We start from the raw sequence: 20,040 nt of genomic DNA, 5'->3' as shown, positions 1-20,040 counted from the left end.
TGACTTTGTAGTCTGTCTGCACTTAAATAACTGTTAATAATAAATGAAAATAATTGAAGAGCTACTGATGTAGATAGACAAAGAAAAACGAAAAAAAAAATACACAGAAATATTACTACAAATAGTCAAAAGCAATTAGAACAAAGTTATGCAACGAGTCTTCAGAAATGCTATTTTGCAACTTGTTGTTTACAGCTGCAACAACTACCCTGTAGTTCGGTCGGACAGTCCCGAACCTTTAATGGGGCTAACCCTACCACTTAGGGTTAGTCCCATTAACTGCCCAGGTAACTTACTATTTTAACATGTGCTTCTCCTACGAGGAAGTCAATCATCACCCCATATATTACGAAGAGACAGACAAAATGCTTAAGTTTAAGAGTCCACTCTCTCGCTTACTAAGGGCACACTAAAGTGACGATTATCTTCACTCTCGTTTACAAAGAGTATATCCGTGACGAAAGACGAATTAGAGCCAATCAGATGTTAGTGGAAACCACTATCTTTTTCGATTACATTGAATGTTTGCCGCACTGCTGGGTGCTATTATGGTTACTCCACCCTATTCCAACATCAACTATACGCACACATACCCATCAACTTGACCATTTATGGCAAAATCTTGTAATACAAGAGGATTATTATTATTGCTGTTGTTGTTGTTGTTGTTGATGCTAAAAATGTTTAGCAAAAATATTTTTTAATAACTCTATTTAGTCGTACTGTTAACAGAGTTCATTGAAGATGAGTCTGAGTGCAGTTTACTAGTATATTTCTAGTTTAATTAGTTTAAGAGTTTCAGTTTTAGTTTCTACTTTTTTTTTCTTTTTATTTATTATATTTGCACGTTTTCTAGTACTAAAATATCACGTTTACAAAAATTTCAATTCAATTTAAAATGTGTTGTTAAGATTTTTTCCATTTGTGTTATTTAATAAAGTCAAAGAACAGAACAACTTATAACTCAGTCAATTTACAGTTTATATTTCTGCAAAGTATTTATACGCTACACCAAAAAAACCGGGTATAATGAGTTTGTGACGAAGTGTACAACGCAAAGAAAATATTGGTTCTACACCAATCGGTTTAATCTACATATTCCAATTATGGGTCACAATTTCGGAAAACAAGAAAAATATGATTGTAAAACGCTAATGTTCTTCCAAAATATTGTTTGAGAATAAAATTTACAATATTTTATATGTTGCGCACATCACTGTAGGGTATCATATGATCAGACATGCTTGTTCATAATTTTTAACTTGTTTTCTATCTTAAGGAAATTTCTTTATATTTTTTTGCAATTATTTTTAATTGCCTTAAGACAATGGTGATTTAGTTTCCATCTTTGTCATCTTTTATAAAATGATATTTAAATAGAATGGATACAGATATTAAGACTTGCACAACAAGTTTTACTAAAATAAGAAATAATAATCAAATTCAAGTTTTAGAAATCAAAATTGCTTTAAGGAAGTTACAAAAATCCAGGGCTAAAATTTAGTAATAACCCAGCGAAATAATGTAAAAAATGTTAAAATAAAATTAACGAAAACGAGTTAAAAGAAAATTTTTATGAATTCGAACGAAGGAAGGATTGTGAGATACTCTCCAGCACAAACTGAATTATGCCTTGTATTTACTCAACATCTTATTTTTCAATGACAATAATATATCGTCTGCATTGCCTACAAAGAGTCTAGTAATGACTTACTTTAAATCTGATATATTATTACTTATAATCGGTTCGTATTATGGTTGTCATTATTTTTTCAAAAACAAAAATAATTGCTTAGCTACTTCTTTGTAAGCGTAAGTATGGTAAGTACTTACTTAACACCCTATTTGTAAGCGAGTGTAGTACTTACCTACTTTCAATGTCATCAACGTATAAAAATAAATAGTTTAAATGCCAATGAGTGAAAAAAGATTTATTAGCTTTTTAACGTATTTTTTAATGCACATACCTTACTACTTCTACTTCTTTGTAAGCTAGTATGGTAAGTACTTATTTAACTCCCTATTTGTAAGCGAGCGTAGTAAGTATTTACCTTCAATATCATCAACGTGTTAAAATAAATAGTTTAAATGCCAATGAGTGAAAAGTGGTTTTATTAGCTTTTTAACTCCTTTTCCAATGTAAGTTTTTACTGGGTCATTATTAAATTTAAAGATACACAAATTAGGAAATTTGTAGTTAAAATATACCCGCGTTGACGACAGGAATAGGTTTTCATAATTTCATTTTATTCAAAAACCCCAACCCATAGTGTAATTACCGGTATATTTATAATGCTCTTGTTTAGTGTTTTTTTAACTATAAAATTCTTTATAACAAGTTAAAAAATATTTGCAACTAACTACTGAATTCTTTTCATATATTTTTGTAAGTCAATGTATAATATGATTTCAAAGTAATTTTCTTGATTTTCAGTTACTTTTTTTTTAAAACATTTTGCCCTAAGCACTGTTAAAGTAGAGTATATACTTATTTAATGTGCATGTTGGTGCAAAAGTATATGATTATTAATAATTATGTTTTTGTTTGTTAGAATATTTTCAGCTCCCTTATAATTTATCAAATTCATATGCAGAATTCATATTTAGTAAAATATCTGTACAACCCAGAGTTTGAGAGAGTGTGTGAATATTATTTGGCATAATATTTTATTTCTTTGATTGCATTTTTGTTTTGATCTTTTAACCCTTTTTATTCTTTAGTGGTCTACATTAATAAAGAATAATTGTATATGTATGTGATTCAAACAAACAAAATCTATATTTAATAATGTTGCAACATAAATATTAGGGAGTTTCTTATTATTTATATAAGTAAAAATTCAAGTTTTTAACAATATTCTTAAATAAATTTGTCCTTTGAGACACTTAAGACACTAATGTAGACACACTTTCATCAATCTATATTCTAGGAGTGGTAATTTAGTTTTAATAAAAATAAGACATTCATTGATTTCCGGGACAATACTGAAACAAGTATTGTTCGAAATTGTATTGTATTGAAACTATAATTACAATAGATAGATAGATAGATAGATAGATAGATAGATAGATAGATAGATAGATAGATAGATAGATAGATAGATAGATAGATAGATAGATAGATAGATAGATAGATAGATAGATAGATAGATAGATAGATAGATAGATAGATAGATAGATAGATAGATAGATAGATAGATAGATAGATAGATAGATAGATAGATAGATAGATAGATAGATAGATAGATAGATAGATAGATAGATAGATAGATAGATAGATAGATAGATAGATAGATAGATAGATAGATAGATAGATAGATAGATAGATAGATAGATAGATAGATAGATAGATAGATAGATAGATAGATAGATAGATAGATAGATAGATAGATAGATAGATAGATAGATAGATAGATAGATAGATAGATAGATAGATAGATAGATAGATAGATAGATAGATAGATAGATAGATAGATAGATAGATAGATAGATAGATAGATAGATAGATAGATAGATAGATAGATAGATAGATAGATAGATAGATAGATAGCTAGATAGATAGATAGATAGATAGATAGATAGATAGATAGATAGATAGATAGATAGATAGATAGATAGATAGATAGATAGATAGATAGATAGATAGATAGATAGATAGATAGATAGATAGATAGATAGATAGATAGATAGATAGATAGATAGATAGATAGATAGATAGATAGAAGATAGATAGATAGATAGATAGATAGATAGATAGATAGATAGATAGATAAGATAGATAGATAGATAGATAGATAGATAGATAGATAGATAGATAGATAGATAGATAGATAGATAGATAGATAGATAGATAGATAGATAGATAGATAGATAGATAGATAGATAGATAGATAGATAGATAGATAGATAGATAGATAAGATAGATAGATAGATAGATAGATAGATAGATAGATAGATAGATAGATAGATAGATAGATAGATAGATAGATAGATAGATAGATAGATAGATAGATAGATAGATAGATAGATAGATAGATAGATAGATAGATAGATAGATAGATAGATAGATAGATAGATAGATAGATAGATAGATAGATAGATAGATAGATAGATAGATAGATAGATAGATAGATAGATAGATAGATAGATAGATAGATAGATAGATAGATAGATAGATAGATAGATAGCACATTAATACGCATCGATTGAGAGGTATTCTAACAAGAGAGGACACTCTAATACACAGTCGATTAAGTATGTTTACTTATTTCTAGGTGAAAAGTGATGTTCGGTGTTCGGCGTTTTTGTGTTTTGACCGAACACCGAACGCCGAACTTTTTATAAAATTTTTATTTAGCATATTTTTATATCAGCAAAAAGTTTTCCAAATACTGAAAATGTATTTACAGAAGTGCTAAAGGTGAAATAAATTATCGTACATCTTGGTTGTACAGTAAACTATAGCCAGAATTTAGGCTCGAAAACTAAATTTCCTATATATGTACATACATATGATCGATTTCGTGTCAATCGACACAATTCAAAAAATATAGTATAGTAATTCAGCTCTATAGGTCAAGAACTGCCGGATTTATAGTGTGTCAGAGTTAGACATTTTGGTCATACAGGGTTTTATTCAAATGAGTGTAACTTTTCACCTATTAGTTCTAGCAAAAATTGTCCAAAGGAGTTCAAAGAGCTATTCCCTCTTTGTTTCAAAAAAAAATTTTTTTTTCAAAAAACTCCATTTTTTTGCTCAGATGAAAGCTTATACAATTCACTTTAAGGGCTAGGCTCTTATTCGAAAACGACTTAGGCATCTCTGTCTGCCTGTCTCTTGAAAGCACGATAGGATTTAAAAGGCAGGAAGTAAAGAGACAATTTCCTTAAATATTCTCTATTATTGCAGTTTGAAAATTGACAAAATCGGTTTGTATTTAAAAATGGGCTCCATATAATTCCCGCTTTAGTAAATGATTTTACCGTTCATAATAGGACTAAAAGTACTACAGTCCAACTCGGTTATAATGAATTCTCAGTTATTACGAACTATATTGAAGTCCCTACATTTTGATAACTATTTTCACACAAAATCCTCAGACAAAACGAATTATTTTTCAGTCCCTCAAGTACAGTTTCATACAATTTTGCTTACATTTACCGAAGTTCGAGTTCGGTACCGAACGAAATTTTGAGTTCGATTGGTCTCTACTTGTTTCTATTAATGATTAAAGTTTAAGTTATAAAAAACACTTTTCTTAATAATTATTTTATGATTTCATTAAGCGGCAACATAAGGTACCATAAAGACCCAAAAAATTTAGCAATGATGAAAACACCGTTACTTTAAGAGTTTAATTGAATTCTTTAAAAGTTCTGCTTAATCGCCAGTACCAATTATCAATGTAGTTTATTTTAAATTTTGTTTCATAATTGTTATGTTGTTTTTTCTGCTTGCAAAGCTGCAATTGTTGCGTGTTCTCTACAACTCGCGTGAGTTGTTAGTTTCCTTAATATTTTGTATTTTTCCCCATCCACTATCAATAAACAATCTCGTAAATTTAATACCGGTGGTCTAGTTATTAAAACTGCATTAAAAAAGGAATTAAATCTTTATATGAAATTAATATTTATATATCGAATAGTTATTAAGGCGCAATCTAAAAAGGAAAGGTAATCACTGAGTAACCAATTGGAGGTTAAAATGTTTGATGGATTTAAAATGAAATTTAATAGCTCAGCTTGATGCCAAATTTTTTATTATATTTAAAAATGTATCGATTATACTAAAGTAAGAAAATATTATGGCATTTCCAAAATCGGCAAAATTGTACTTATTTATATAAAGAGAAACGAAAATCAGTTTTTTTTTGTAGTGTAGAAGGTTTCAACGATAGGGGCATCCAGAATATATAGTGTTATTTAAAATCTAAATATTTCAAAAATAATTTTAAGCCCAAAAAATTTAGATACATTGTTTTAAGCCTTTTAAATTCATACATATTATTCTTTACCACCTTTTATGAAACTGAAACCGGAAATCTTAAATCTTTAATGGCTATTGACATCTTACAAAACCTTAATTTGTTTTATAGCATCTCTACAGCAGAAACGTAAAAAGAATAAGACTCTAAGACCTAAGTTTTAGTATGCAAGTAATAAAATCTACATAGATGTCTTATCTAAAGGATACCAGTTGTTGTATAACAACAAAATTATAATTGATTCCAAGGTGTGGTTGTTGTTTTGGAAAGTGCATTAAACCCATTTATTACAAAAGGGTTTCAGACACAATGTTGGAAGTTATTTGTTAGTTTCATTTTTCTATAAGTGCTTCTCCATGTACTTACAGGTATTGACAAACTTTGTAAGGCGAGACAAATGTGTGTAAAGCGAAAAATATGAGAACTTTTTTTTAAAAAAGATACAAAATGTCAATTTGTCAAAATTTAAAACCACATGAGATTCAATTTACATGATTGCGCTGAAATCAAATTGCAAATTTTCTGTTTGCTTATGCTAATAAGATATGTATAGCATTTTGTTAAAACACCTACACTTGAGTGATTCATCAAACTCATTGAAAAACATTAATCTTGCAATGAAGTGTAACTTCAGTTACCAGCAAAAAAAAATCGGTTTAAATTGGCTTACAATTATTTTTCAACTACTGCACACAACAAGTTTGGAATCGATTATGGAGATATTTTAAATAAATAAAAATCACTACCAATAAGTGTTGTAACTGGGTTTATTCCCAGGAAAAACTTTCATTGAAAAGTAATTAGTTAAAAAGCTAATAAAACCTCTTTTCACTACTTCCTCCTAAGTATTTTAATTCGTTATTTTAACACGGTGATAACATTGGAGGCAAGTACTTTCATGCTCGCTTACAAATAGGGAGTTAGGGAAGTACTTGCAATTTCTCTTACAAAGAATTTGTTGAGTAAGTTCTTTTGTTTTTTAATAATAAAAAGAGCCAGCAAGAATACAGACTTCGGTCTGTTAGTCAAATGTTTTACTCACTGCACCCATTGCAGAGGACTACTCATCATTGCAGATGACTACCCATGACTACTACCCATCGCAGATGTGTAGTCATCTGTACTTCTCTAACTCCCTATTTGTTAGCAAACATGAAAGTACTTGCTTCCAATGTCATCTTGACGTGATGCAGATGCTTAAGCGCGATGATTTGTAGAGCCATGCTGGAGGGAATGGCCATCACAAGTTGGCTATTCCTAGTTCTAGACGGGTCTACTTTGAGCGTGAAACTAAGAACTACCCTCCTCCTGTCTGGTAGTATCTGTTTCTCTATGGGACGGCTATCAGACGCTTTCTATGGCTATTCTCCACTCACTGAGAGGGGTGGTCATGGCAAGCAAGTCTGGCTGGTTTTATGAACCATACTCTTGAATGTGTAATGTCCGACCGAATCCATCAGCGTCTGTTCACATATTGGGCGGTTGGTGGTCTACGTCGGTTTCCCCTGTGGGGTCGGCAGTTTAACCAGACAGTAGATTAAAAATGCACCTGTCACTACGACAAAAAATGGAAGAGAAGAAAGAGGCAAGCCCCGCATACCCGGTCAGGGGTTTCATAAACTCCGGGGACCCTATTTCCACAGCGACGGGAATGTCGAATGCGACCGTTACCCAGACTAGTAGGCCACACCGGATCACGAGGTCAGTTTGACACACCCATGCTGGCTGAATGTAAGTCGAATGCGACTGTTACCCAAACTAGTCAGGCGGCCACACCGGGTCACGAGATCAGTTTGGCACACCCAGGCTGGCTGAATGTAATAAATTCTAAACTATCCGTAGTTGCTCACCAAATGGTACACGAGGTACAATTATGCCTCTGAGGATCCTATTATCTCGACAACACCACGAAACTTATCTGGAAATGTTAATTTCAACGTGTATCAGTCATTTAACAAACATTCGCTACCTGCCATTTGGGTTTCAATCACAGCCACAATAAGTATTCCGAAGAAACATCAGTCATAGCCGATATAAGACATTTATACCACATTTTATGATTCTCTCTTTATACCTCTAGTTGAAGACTGCCAGAAGTATAATGTCTCCTCTAGTTTATAGTTCCGGCAAGACTAGGGGTATTGGTAACACCTCTTTACCTACAGATTGCAATAACACTATGGTAAGGACACTTCACATGATATTATTGCAATTATTTAATATCGTTTTGGAAATATTAAAAAATCATCCAATAAATTATATTTCATTATAAAAGAGACTACATATCAAACTAAATCTATAAATTCGAACAGATATAAATACTCTACGCTTTTTTAGATTAGTTTCTTAATAATTAAGTTTAAGTGATACTATTCGAATTAATTTATTATCGCTACTGAAAAGTAAAAATTTTTAATTGGATTAAATAACAATTTTATTTCAAATAAATTTTATTAAATTTCTGCAAATTGACAGCTAGATTTACACGAAAAGATTTGTAAATAAATCACTCACAAAGTTGAACATAATACTTAAATAACTAATATTAAATACTTGTATCAGTTGTTATGGTATTTGTCACACATTTTCAAATGGTTCGAAAATAGTTGGTAAGACAAATTAATTCAAAAAAATAACAATTTGTTTGTTTGTCGCTAAGTTTTTAGGTAAAAGGCATAATGATTATTCTTGGAAGCTGATAGATGAGTGACAGCTACATGGCCATACGGAAATATTACAAATAGAAACATAAGTACGCAAAAGTTTTTTGAAATCTTTATTTAAATCTTTTTATTATCTTTGACGTTTTTAGTTCTTTTTGAAAAGTTCGTAGCTTAAGTTTTTTGTATCAAATGCGTGTCAACACACAATGTGTTGCTTAAGTCTTTTGTTGTAAATGTACAGGTTTGTATTTACATGTAATGAAATATAATATGGTTTTTTTTTTGTGGCCTATGACAAGTTTTAGAGAAAATATGATATATAGTTTTTGTTAATCTTATTTTTTATTACAGAAAAATATTAAAAAAGTAAAAAAACTTACTTGCCTTAAGAAAACTGCTTTATAAATTTATTAATGTAATGAAAAAAATCCATACAATTTCTTGTAAAACAATGTAGTTACTGTATGTAAATTCACCATTGTATTATGCCAGATATTACAACACATGTTGTACATATACTTAGCTACTATAAATTATCTAAGAACAAAACGAATCGTGTCCTTTTAGACTCATACATATTTCGTTTCATTTAAATGTTGCCTTATAATTTAGTCATATTTTTTTAAAGTCTATATTTGGAATGGAATTTTTCAAAAAACTTATATAGAAGATTTTACATTTAAACCTGCAAAAATTATTGGAGTACATGATTCATTAAGGTAATCACAAAACTACTCCCACATTAAACATTATTGGAGTAAATACATGATTTGTTTAGTAGTCCTATGTAATACAACCATTAGTCAGGTTCGTTATTTTTGAAAACAATAGGGTCCATAGCCTGTATTATACGCGACCATATTGCGGATCATGTACTCCCATAATTTTGGATTAGTCTGATGTAATGCATGTGTAGATTGAATTAGTTTTGGACCAGTCCTTTGCGGAGTACTCTTTACACATGTGCGCGGAGTAGTCACAATCTTTTCAGAGAAATAATATTCTACTGGATCATGATATGTCGTTGTTTATTGTCATAATTTATTCATAAATGTCTCCAAAATTCCGTTGAAACAATATTATGGTCACTGTTGCCAACTTTTTTCCCAAAAATATCGCTAAAGTCGACTGAAAAATAGCTAGAAAATAGCTAAATTCAAGACATTTTGAAAAATTTAGCGATAAATCGTCAAAATAATATTTATTATATGATTCTGAAAACAAATAGCTAAAAAAACTAGCTAAATTTTTCAGATTTTTTATATGATTCTAAAAAGTCAGCGATTTATCGCTAAAATCTATATACATACGTAGGAATGGGATAGTGATACAAACACATCTTATAACAAACACATAAGAGAATCTTTTTTTATGTTAAATATTTTCACTTTGTGTTAGGAAAAATGTCAAGTTGAGGTTAATTTCGTAATGCGACCCTATACAGATTGCTTTAGAAATGTTGTAAAGATAACTTGAATTTCGAAATGCTGGCCTTTATGGATCGATCCTTTATTTTCAGCATAAGAGTATTATTTATTTTTCCATTACAATACAATTACAAATTATATTCTTACCTAATTTACCGAGCAGGGTGACGATAACCATACGACCGTTGTAGTGTAGCAGACCAGGATCTCTGCTGGGAATCGAACCCACAACCCTCAGACTGACAGGCTAGCACACTACCAACTAGCCTACCGGGGCACCCAAGATTATTATTATACACTCCTTTTGTGGGAAGTTTATCTGCAATATCGATTCATATAACTTTACCTGTACGCACAAATATTTGCTCCTAATTATGTTCTTCAGAAAATTCAAAATAAGTATAATACACACAGCTAAAACTCAAATAATTTACATTGAATGCATATTTTTATATACATATATGTAAATCGTCATTCGTAGCAACTTTTAAGCGATATTATCAAAATATAAATGAATAAAAAATGCCTTAAAATCTAAAGAAAAATCGCTAGATTTCCCGCTAATAGCTAAATCATATTTTCCCCCGCAAAATGGGATTAAAAATCGCTAGATTTGACGAGAAAATAGCTAAATTGGCAACATTGATTATGGTATGAATGTAACTCTAAATAAAACATGGGCCAAATGGGGAACAGTTTAAATTAGAATTTTTGGCTCTAACCAATTTGTTCTAAAGAAAACATATTAGTATTTTGTTCTTCCAAATTTAAATGATATATAGAACCTTCTCGAAATTCAACATTAAAAAGATAAAACTATAGACTCTAAAGTCCAAAAACAAATATAATTTTAGTCGATAATTGAACCGATAAACTTGGTCTTGGTACTTTTTGGTATATTTTGTTCACGTTTTGTTCTAGACCCAATTTTTTATTATTCAATCAGACATGCTTTTGATAGTTTTGTCAATATTAAACGATCAACTGGTTCATGATCAACTAAAAATATTATGGGAAAGACATTTTGACAAATTTCGAAACTTTATCAATTGATCAGCAGACGGATAGATAGACTATCTAACTAGATGTGTTCTTTGTAGGGTCTGCAAGCAATAATTCAATATTATTGTCCAATCAACCAATCACACTAGTCAAAATTTTAATTTAAACAAGTGAGAGTGTTATATTCGGCTGTTCCGAATCTCATATACCCACCATCAAACCGTATGCCATAAAAGGAATGCTCCCCTATAAACATCAGGGTGATATTACTCATCAAATTAACTGAAGAGGACCTTATATGAGAGATAGGGTTAATACCAATTTTGGTTCATATAAAACATCTTTACATCGAAATTCGGTAGGAAGATTTACGTTCCTATAAATGTTTCTTATATAAAATTTCATAACTGTTCACGTATTTTTAAGTCAGCAAAGATCATTGAAGTAATTTTCTTATGGACCGATCCTCAATACATTCGGTAGAGAGGTTTTAACTCGTATAAAAAATATGTGTGTCGAATTTCATCGCTTTTCTGTATTCTGTATTTTTAAGCCAGTAATGATCGTTTAAGTAATTTTTTAAAGGGCATCTTATATAGGGAGTAGGGTCAATTATGGACCAATCCATATAAAGTTTGATAGAGAGATTTTGGCTTCATTGAAACTTATGTGTGTCGAATTTCATCACTATACTCTTATTTTTAAGCCAGTAATGAGTGTTAAAGTCATATTCTGAAGGGGACCTTATATGGGGGGTAGGGTCAATTATGTTCAGATCAACATAAAATTAGGTAGGGAGATTTTGGATCATATGAAACTTATGTGTGTTAAATTTTATCACTATACTCGTATTTTTAAGCTAGTAATGAGCGCTAAAGTCATTTTCTGAAGGGGACCTTATATGGGGGGTAGGGTCAATTATGGACCGATCAACATAAAATTTGGTAGAGAGGTTTTGGATCATAAGAGACTTCCTTATGTCAAATTTCATTGTTATACTCATTGTTTAATGAGCGTTAAACTAATTTTCTGAAAGTGGCCTTATATGGGGAGTAGGATTAATTATGGACCGATCTTCATGTTTGGTAGGGAGATTATGGATCATATGAAACTTATTTATGTCGAATTTCATCGCTATACTCGTACTTTTGAAACAGATATGCCCATTAAAGCTGTTTTTTGGGGGTCCACTTGTATGGGGGCTATCCGAAAACGTGAACCGATATTGCCCATTTTCAATACCAAACAAACCTTACCTATAGAAAATATTTGTGGAAAATTTCAATCCTTTACTTCGTCCCGTTTGGACTCCATTGTGCTTTCAACAGACAGACGGACGGACAGACATGGCAAGATCGTCTTGGAATTTAATAAGGATCCATAATATATATACTTTTGTGGGTCTATGACCAATATTTCGATGTGTTACAAACGGAATGACAAAATCAATCTTTTTGATGGTGGGTATAAAAAATGACTTTCAACGGGATTTGTAAACAAAATTGGTTAAAAAGTAATTTTGTTTGAAAAGGGACAAAAAGTTTTATGATAGGACTTAAAGTCCCAAATTTAGTTAAAAAGTGTAAAGTACTTGAAAAGCGTCAAATTGTGACTTTAGTCTCAAAACGGTAATGCAGGTCGTAGCTAGACTTAAGTAATAAATCGTAGTTAAGCATAGTTTCGCATAGTGTTTTGCCGACCATATCGGATTATATTCTCAACTAATAAACCGTAGTTAGCTGATTACGAGCTGAAGATTTTATCTCATAGGATTGCGTTCATATCTGCTTTGCCCATGCAAAGAGCCTATATCTCGTCGGATCTCTATTAAGCATTAGCTCATAAGTCATATTAAGCGTTAGCAGTATCGCTGTAATTAGTCGTTGCTCGACCGATAGCCGAAGAATGTAGCATACCTATCGAACACTGTCATCGAAGGCCCCTTATTGATAAGTAGGACCATAATTTGCAACAGCTTCAAGCAGCTTCTGAGAATATAAATGTCAACGTTTAGTGCTCTTGTTTATAGAAAATTTCAATAGATTTGCTCAATTATAGTGTCCTAAAATTTGAACACTGCATTAGTTTTCAGCTTTGCCCTTTTTAAGCCAACCAAAATATTGTTAAGAATTTACAAAGCTTTACAAAAACAAAGCAGATTCTTTTGAAAATCTTTTCCAACCACAAATATTTATAACTAAATTGCTTGTTAAATTTAATTGCTTCCAAAAAAAAAAAAAAAAAACAAGCAGCACAATATTTTTATATACCAAGCCTCTGTAACTACAAATTTTGAGTTTGCAACTAATTACGACCTTATTCCCTACTTCTTTTAATGACCACCATTGGTGCTGACTAGTAGTCTAAAAGGAAGGAAAATAAAATAAAATCCAACAGTACGATATACACTACATATAAGACAAAAACTTGTAATAACTATAATGATGATGGTGGTGATGACGATAAAGTTGATGAACGTAATAAAACCTAGTTGTGAAATTTTGGTATTGTCAAAAGCAATTTAAGACAAAAAAATGAAAATGTTTTTTAAAGAAAATAACAAATAATACTCTAAAGTTTTTTTTCGTCATAATTTTTTTTCGTATAAAAACCACAATTACTAAAATGAGCTGATGAACTTACTTCAAAGGTGAAGTCTACGAGTAGAAGTATTCATCACATATTTGACCATAATTTGTACAAAAATAACATATACAGAAAGTCTAAATACTTAGCAACTAAAGTATAAAGTTAAGAATGAATGGTACTGTTTTTTGTTATTATTTTATTTTATGTTTTGTTAAAAAAAAAACCATTAGGTAACCGCAACATTTTTTTCGTGGCCTTTTCAACATCGTACTTAATGTAGAAAAAATACAAGTTGTTTTTTTCTCACTTTAAAATTGAAATTGAATCTGAGTTTTTGTATTGAATTTTTTGTAATTTATGCTTTAGCTAAAAGTTCAACCGAAAGGAATGAAGAAATAAATAAATAAAAAAATACTGTGAAATTGTTTATTGAAAGTTACGCATGCTCAGTGAAATGTAATGACTTTAGTGTCCACATCCTGTAAGTTAGTTGTTCTTTGTTACACATTTTTTTCTGCTTCACTTTTTTTTACACTGTATAACATGTTTTTTTCCTCTTTTGGTTGCATGTGTATCCAAACATTGCAGTATTCAATTACTTGCAGATTATATTTCAGAAATACCATTTTCTTAGCTTTTAATCTAAAATTTTAACTTTTGAAAGTGTTTTAAACACAGATTGTTTCTTTTAAGACTTTTTAACATCAATACATGCACATATGTATTTTATGAAGAAAGTTATAAATGATTTATAAAATAAGATTTTCAATGGACCCATGAACCAAAATTAAAAATATTTTTAGCTATGCGACACCTAAGTCCTATCGACCGATAAGTCTTACGTCCTTGGCATTTTGTCACCTTTACTCTGGGTTACCACGATTAATAGCCTCCTAAGGACCCTAACCGAGAAAGGACTTAGACCTGTCTGCTATGCAGACGATGTCGTAATACTTTTAAAGGGAAAGGATCCAAATTACTTGTGCAGAAGAGCTGAGGAGGCTCTGAATACGGCCTTGAGCTGGGCTCAACCGAGAGGCCTCAATGTTAACCCTGCGAAGACGGAAATTTTGTCTTTTCACAAGAAAGACAAAATTTCTACGTATACTGAACCTTGCTTCCTGGGAAAGAAGATACCGGTGACAGACAAAGTTAAGTACTTAGGTGTAATCCTCGACCGAAAATTAAAATGGAGACACCACATAGAGGATAGGATCAACAAGGCACATCGGTACTGGGCGATATGTAGGAGAACCATAGGCATGAAATGGGGTCTTAGTCCTACTATGACAAATTGGCTTTATAAAAGTGTAATTAGATCATTTCTAGCTTATGCTTCAATATTCTGGTGGACTGCTTTGGACAAAAAGTGTAATATCAAACTACTACAGGGAGTTCAGCGTACATGCTGCTTGGGTATAAGTGGTGCCATGTGTACTGGATGAGAGAATCCCATAAGGCCTCTTGGAATAATGAAACGGTGGGTAGAACCGCAAAGATTCTATGGGGTGACCCTGATGAGAGCAAGACGAGAAATTTCCTCAAAATGAGCAGGTCTGAGGTTAGTATGATGAGTGGACACACAGGATTACGTGCACATCTATACAAAATTGGACGTGCGGATTCAGACGAATGTAGAGCATGTGGAAAGGACAGTGAAACTCTGGAGCACTTTCTTTGCCACTGTCAGGCATTCGTCGAAGTTAGATCCAAGTATCTTTGGAAGTGATGTTATTCCGGAAATAACCAACTTAACCAACACTGATTGGAAGATTCTTAGGAATTACGACCAGGAAACTGAGTTTCTGAACATGAAAAATAATACATTCAGTAAACATTTTTTTTTTCATGAATTGGAGCGCACAACAGGCCCGATAGTGGCCTAGGTGTATTTCTTCGGATTTGATGTAGTATACATCCTCCTATCAACCTAACCTAACATTAAAGAGTTAGTTTAGGTTCATAAGGCTTAAGCATTATAAGCTGCAACATCAGTAGGAGACCGTGGTGGTTCATTGAGATTCCCTATATCAAGATTATAATGATTGTGGAACCAAACTAAAGAGTAAGGAACTCGAACTGGTTTCTGAATTAAATTCAAATCCGCAAAAATGTTAAATATGACAGTAAATCTAAATCTTGACAATAGCTTTTAATAAAAAAATCGGCTTATTCTCCTTATAAGTTTTCCGAAAACTCGGGAAAGGTAAAGCAAATTATGAGGCCAAAAGATCTGGTGAATTGTCTGTATACCTAAATTTAAAAATTAGGTTAGAAAAGCCAGGCATGTGGGTAATGATTACACAAAGTAATTCACTACATAGTCAATTACAATTACTTGTAATGTATAATTGAGAAATAAACAATTACAATTATTTGTAATTGAAGTTTTTCCAATTACAATTACTTGTAATGTGTAATTGGCCAATAACCAATTACAATTACTTGTAATTGCAATTGGGGTTTCCAATTAAAATTACTTGTTATTGTAATTTAAGTATTACTAATTACAAAATTACATGTAATTATAAGGAACAAAATTTAAAATTACAAGTAATTGTAACTGGAAATATTTCAATTACAATTAAAAGTAATTGTAATTGGCAAAACTTCAATTACAATTACAAGTAATTGTAATTGGCGAAACTTCAATTAGAATTACAAATAATTATAATTGGATAAACTTCAATTAGAATTACCAGTAATTGTAATTGAAAATGTAGTCATTACCCCCCATGCCTGAGAAATGCTAAACTCAGCTTCTTTAGATGTAAAAGATTCTGTATCCTCCGATATAAGCCGTCCTGTCAAAATTTTAAACCGTTCAAGGCTATATTAAAAAGGAAGGACGGCAAGTGGTGAAGAATCTTTAAAAGAATTGTTGGATACTTCTTTCGCAGGTAACAACACAATGGAAAGACCTCAAACATACAGTCAAGCTCCAGCCGAAATTGTTATAAATGAGGGCATGATACAATGAGAAATAAACCCATATAAGTCAACGGGCCCTGATGGCATTATCCCGGCTGATCTGCAACATAATTCAAATTAATCACTCCCTGGCTATTGCAGATATTTCAAACCTGTCTTACATGGTCTTACATACCGCACCAATGACCAATTGTAATGTGACGTTCATTCCCAAAAGAGGAAAAGTGGTGCTCACAAAGGCGAAGGATTTAAGTCCTATAAGTTTAAAACCTAAAGATTATTGGCGTTCATATCAGAGTAACAATAAACTCATCACTCTTATACCCTTTCAACACGCTTACGCTAAGGGTTAAGTTGAGACCGCTTTACACTCACTAGTGACATACGATCAGGTTTGTAAAGCACATAATTTAACATAGGATTATCAAATATGGGAACTGCATGTCGAAACAGGGTAAAAACTCAAGGAGAAGTCCTGTCAGAAATCTCGGATTCATCAGTAAATACTGTAGTTTATCGGATCCAAGCCAATCGTCTCTACTCTAAACTTTATTATAGGTGTTATCGCGAAGTCTACATATAGTCATTTTATTATGACTTGAAATTCCACATGTAATATTATTCTATCACTTCGTATAACGTTAACGAGATAAACATGTTTAAAAATGGGATTTTGTTATAATTTTAGAAAATTGTTTGAATAAAATTTTAAATAATCATATTGTGAAAGACTTAAAAACTATAAAGGTTTTCGACAATTTGAACCAAGCAGGTAAAAAAATTAATTGTTTTAATACTTTCTGACGACGCATTTCAGTTATAATACAAAAGGGACAAGATCAAAATTTTATCGTATCCTTTTCAAGTTGGCTTTAGTAGTAAAATATAAAGAAATAAAATCCAATTCACAGTCATTACTTACTCATTATCACTCCCCGCCGTCGCAGTAGCATTATCTAAATTACTACTCTCTTTCGCCTTTAAACTCTCCTCGTCCTCTTCCCTAAAAGTGAAACTAATATTGTGAGGATCTTTTAGGGGTTTTAGGTTGCGCGGTAAACTACGATTACGTAAATTTAAATTTAAAAACTCCAAATCACTTTCACTCAATTTCAAATCATTTTGAGTAACACTCTGTTGGCCAGCATTACGTTTTGGTGGCAGGGCTGGCTTATCTTCTTCAAACCCCTCGAATGTCATAGAATTTGGTTCAGGTTCTTGTTCTGTTTCAGTATAAAGATTAAAATATTTCGAAACATTTTCCAAAGCAGAGGGTGGAGTGTAAGAAGGTTTTTTGCCACGTATTAAATCCCCCAAATGATCTTCATCGATACCAATGCCCAAGAGAAAGGGATCATCTAATAGAGTGTGTTTGGCATTTTGTTTTGTGGGTTCATTTAACAATTGACATTGGTTGGTTGGAAGCTGCTCCTGCTGTTGTAGTTGTTTGTTTAGTGAGTGGTGATTAAGGCTTAAATTTTTTAAAGTTTCCAAAGTGTCGCGCAAGTGTTTTGTGGGTTTCTTATTAGTGGCTGATGTCGTTGAACATGTATCATTTGTATCGCCACCGCCCTTTCGATGTCCTCTTAAAGAACGTAAAAGACGTTTACTTTTTCTTAAGGTACTACTGCCACTGCTGGTATCTCCTCCACCTGAACCATTGATTGTATCACATTTTAAGGGAAATAAAGCCACTGGCGCTTGTTGTTGTTGTTCTTTGGTTGTTATTGTTGTTGATAAATTAATATTGTTTGTTATCTTTGTTGTAGTTGAGTGCTTATCGCCTGCTCCATCTTCAGCATCTTCGTCTAATTGTGTTTCGATAAAATCTATGGCAACCGTATCATACTCGACCGTCTGATCCTCCGGACTCTTGTTATTGTCATTTTCATTATTTAACTCACTTGTTAAGTCTGATGATATTGTTGTTGCTGCTGTTGTTGTTGTTTTTGTCGTTGCAGTAGCTGTTGAAGTTGTTGTTGATAATGCCAATCTTTGTGCTGCAGCTTTGCTATAAACTTGTCGATAATATTTCTGTTGATCACCATACAAGAAACAAACACGCCACCATTGTTTGCATGCCAGCAAATTGGCGGTACGTGGTACTACGGGATCAATTGATGATGACATGCTTTCCATGTTGTACTAGTTGTTTTTATTATTATTATTGTGGCTGTTACTTTAGATATTGTTATTATAATTTTCCCTTTTTTCACAAAGAGGCTGTTCCACCAGGATTTGTGTAAAATTTACAAATATTTAAAAAAAAATTGCTGTCCATGTAACTATTTATTGCAACAGACTGAGGGTACTCGTACTTGTGGTAATTATTTTTAGTAATATTTTATTATTTTTTTCCTGTTGCTGCTGTTGTTTGGAGAATTTTGTTAAAGTTTTTTTTACTATAAATTTACTTGTACTAGACTGTAATTGAAACAAGATTCTTGTCCATAATTAAATTTGGTATTTAGCATACATGTATCTCAACAACATATATTTTCATCCGTTCTGCATACGTTTTAATTTGTTTGTACTTGTAACAACTTTGCCATCATCATTATGATCTTACTGATCTTCATTATCATCATATGTGGTCTCTAAGGAAATAGGAGAAAAATAGTTAGATTTTTTTGTAATTTGACCAACGTAAGCTGTGGTTCCATTGTCACTTTGTTCACCTGAGATGCTTGTATATTTTGTTTTTGCCACTAATTGTTAAAATATTGTTTTTTTTTTTTACTGTTGTTTCAATTAATTTATTTAACGAATAAATTAGAAACTGACATAGTTCCTACAATAGATTCATGTTTTATTTAATAGATTTTTATACCCTACACCACTTTAGTGGGGAGGGTATATTGGGTTTGTGCTGATGTTTGTAACGCAGAATAATATTGGTCCTATACCCACCTTAAAGCATACCAATCGGCTTAGAATCATTTTCTGAGTCGATTTAGCTATGTCCGTCCGTCTGTTCGTCCGTCCATGTAAACATACATACTCGGCCGTCCAAGATCATGTAACAAATTTCATTGAATTATCTCCAAAATTGCGACCTGTAGTTTGATTACAAGGTTTACAAGCCCTATTCGGGGGTTCAGTTGTATGGGGGCTAGGTGAAATAATGTACCGATCTTAACCATTTTCAATAGGCTTCGTCCCTGGGATAGAAGATCATGTACCAAATTTCATTGAATTATCTTCAATTGCGACCTGTAGTTTGATGTATGGTACCGGAAACGAAGCCTATTGGAAATGGTTAATATCGGTCCATTATTTCACCTAGCTCCCATACAATTGAACCCGCCGAATAGGCCTTTTAAGTTCATAATTATGTTTAATACACTCCTATCTCTATAAAAAGCTGTAAAGCCAAGCTCTATACTAGCCTTAATAACCCTCATGAATTTTATAATTATAGGGCCTCATTTGACCCTAGCCCCT

General features: G+C 31.8%; 1 protein-coding gene across 4 annotated transcripts in view; it reads right to left on the bottom strand.

Moving 5' to 3' along the window:
- The window catches only part of LOC119616256 (protein prickle), a 242,246-nt gene that overhangs the window by 58,496 nt on the left and 163,710 nt on the right, over positions 1-20,040 (bottom strand). For 2 of the 4 annotated variants that reach the window (XM_037972587.1, XM_037972593.1), the window contains exon 2: positions 17,519-19,193. The exons of the other annotated variants lie outside the window; for them this stretch is intronic. In XM_037972587.1, coding sequence (XP_037828515.1) covers positions 17,519-18,735 — 1,217 coding nt within the window. In that variant the 5' untranslated portion in view covers positions 18,736-19,193. The remainder of the gene's footprint in view (positions 1-17,518; positions 19,194-20,040) is intronic. 4 annotated transcript variants of the gene reach the window in all.

The sequence above is a fragment of the Lucilia sericata genome, unplaced genomic scaffold, assembly GCF_015586225.1.
Source record: "Lucilia sericata isolate MDLA Ls3-8-SP2 unplaced genomic scaffold, ASM1558622v1 Contig000002F_arrow, whole genome shotgun sequence".
Classification (NCBI taxonomy): Eukaryota; Metazoa; Arthropoda; class Insecta; order Diptera; family Calliphoridae; genus Lucilia; species Lucilia sericata.
This window is presented reverse-complemented; position numbering and strand designations above follow the sequence as displayed.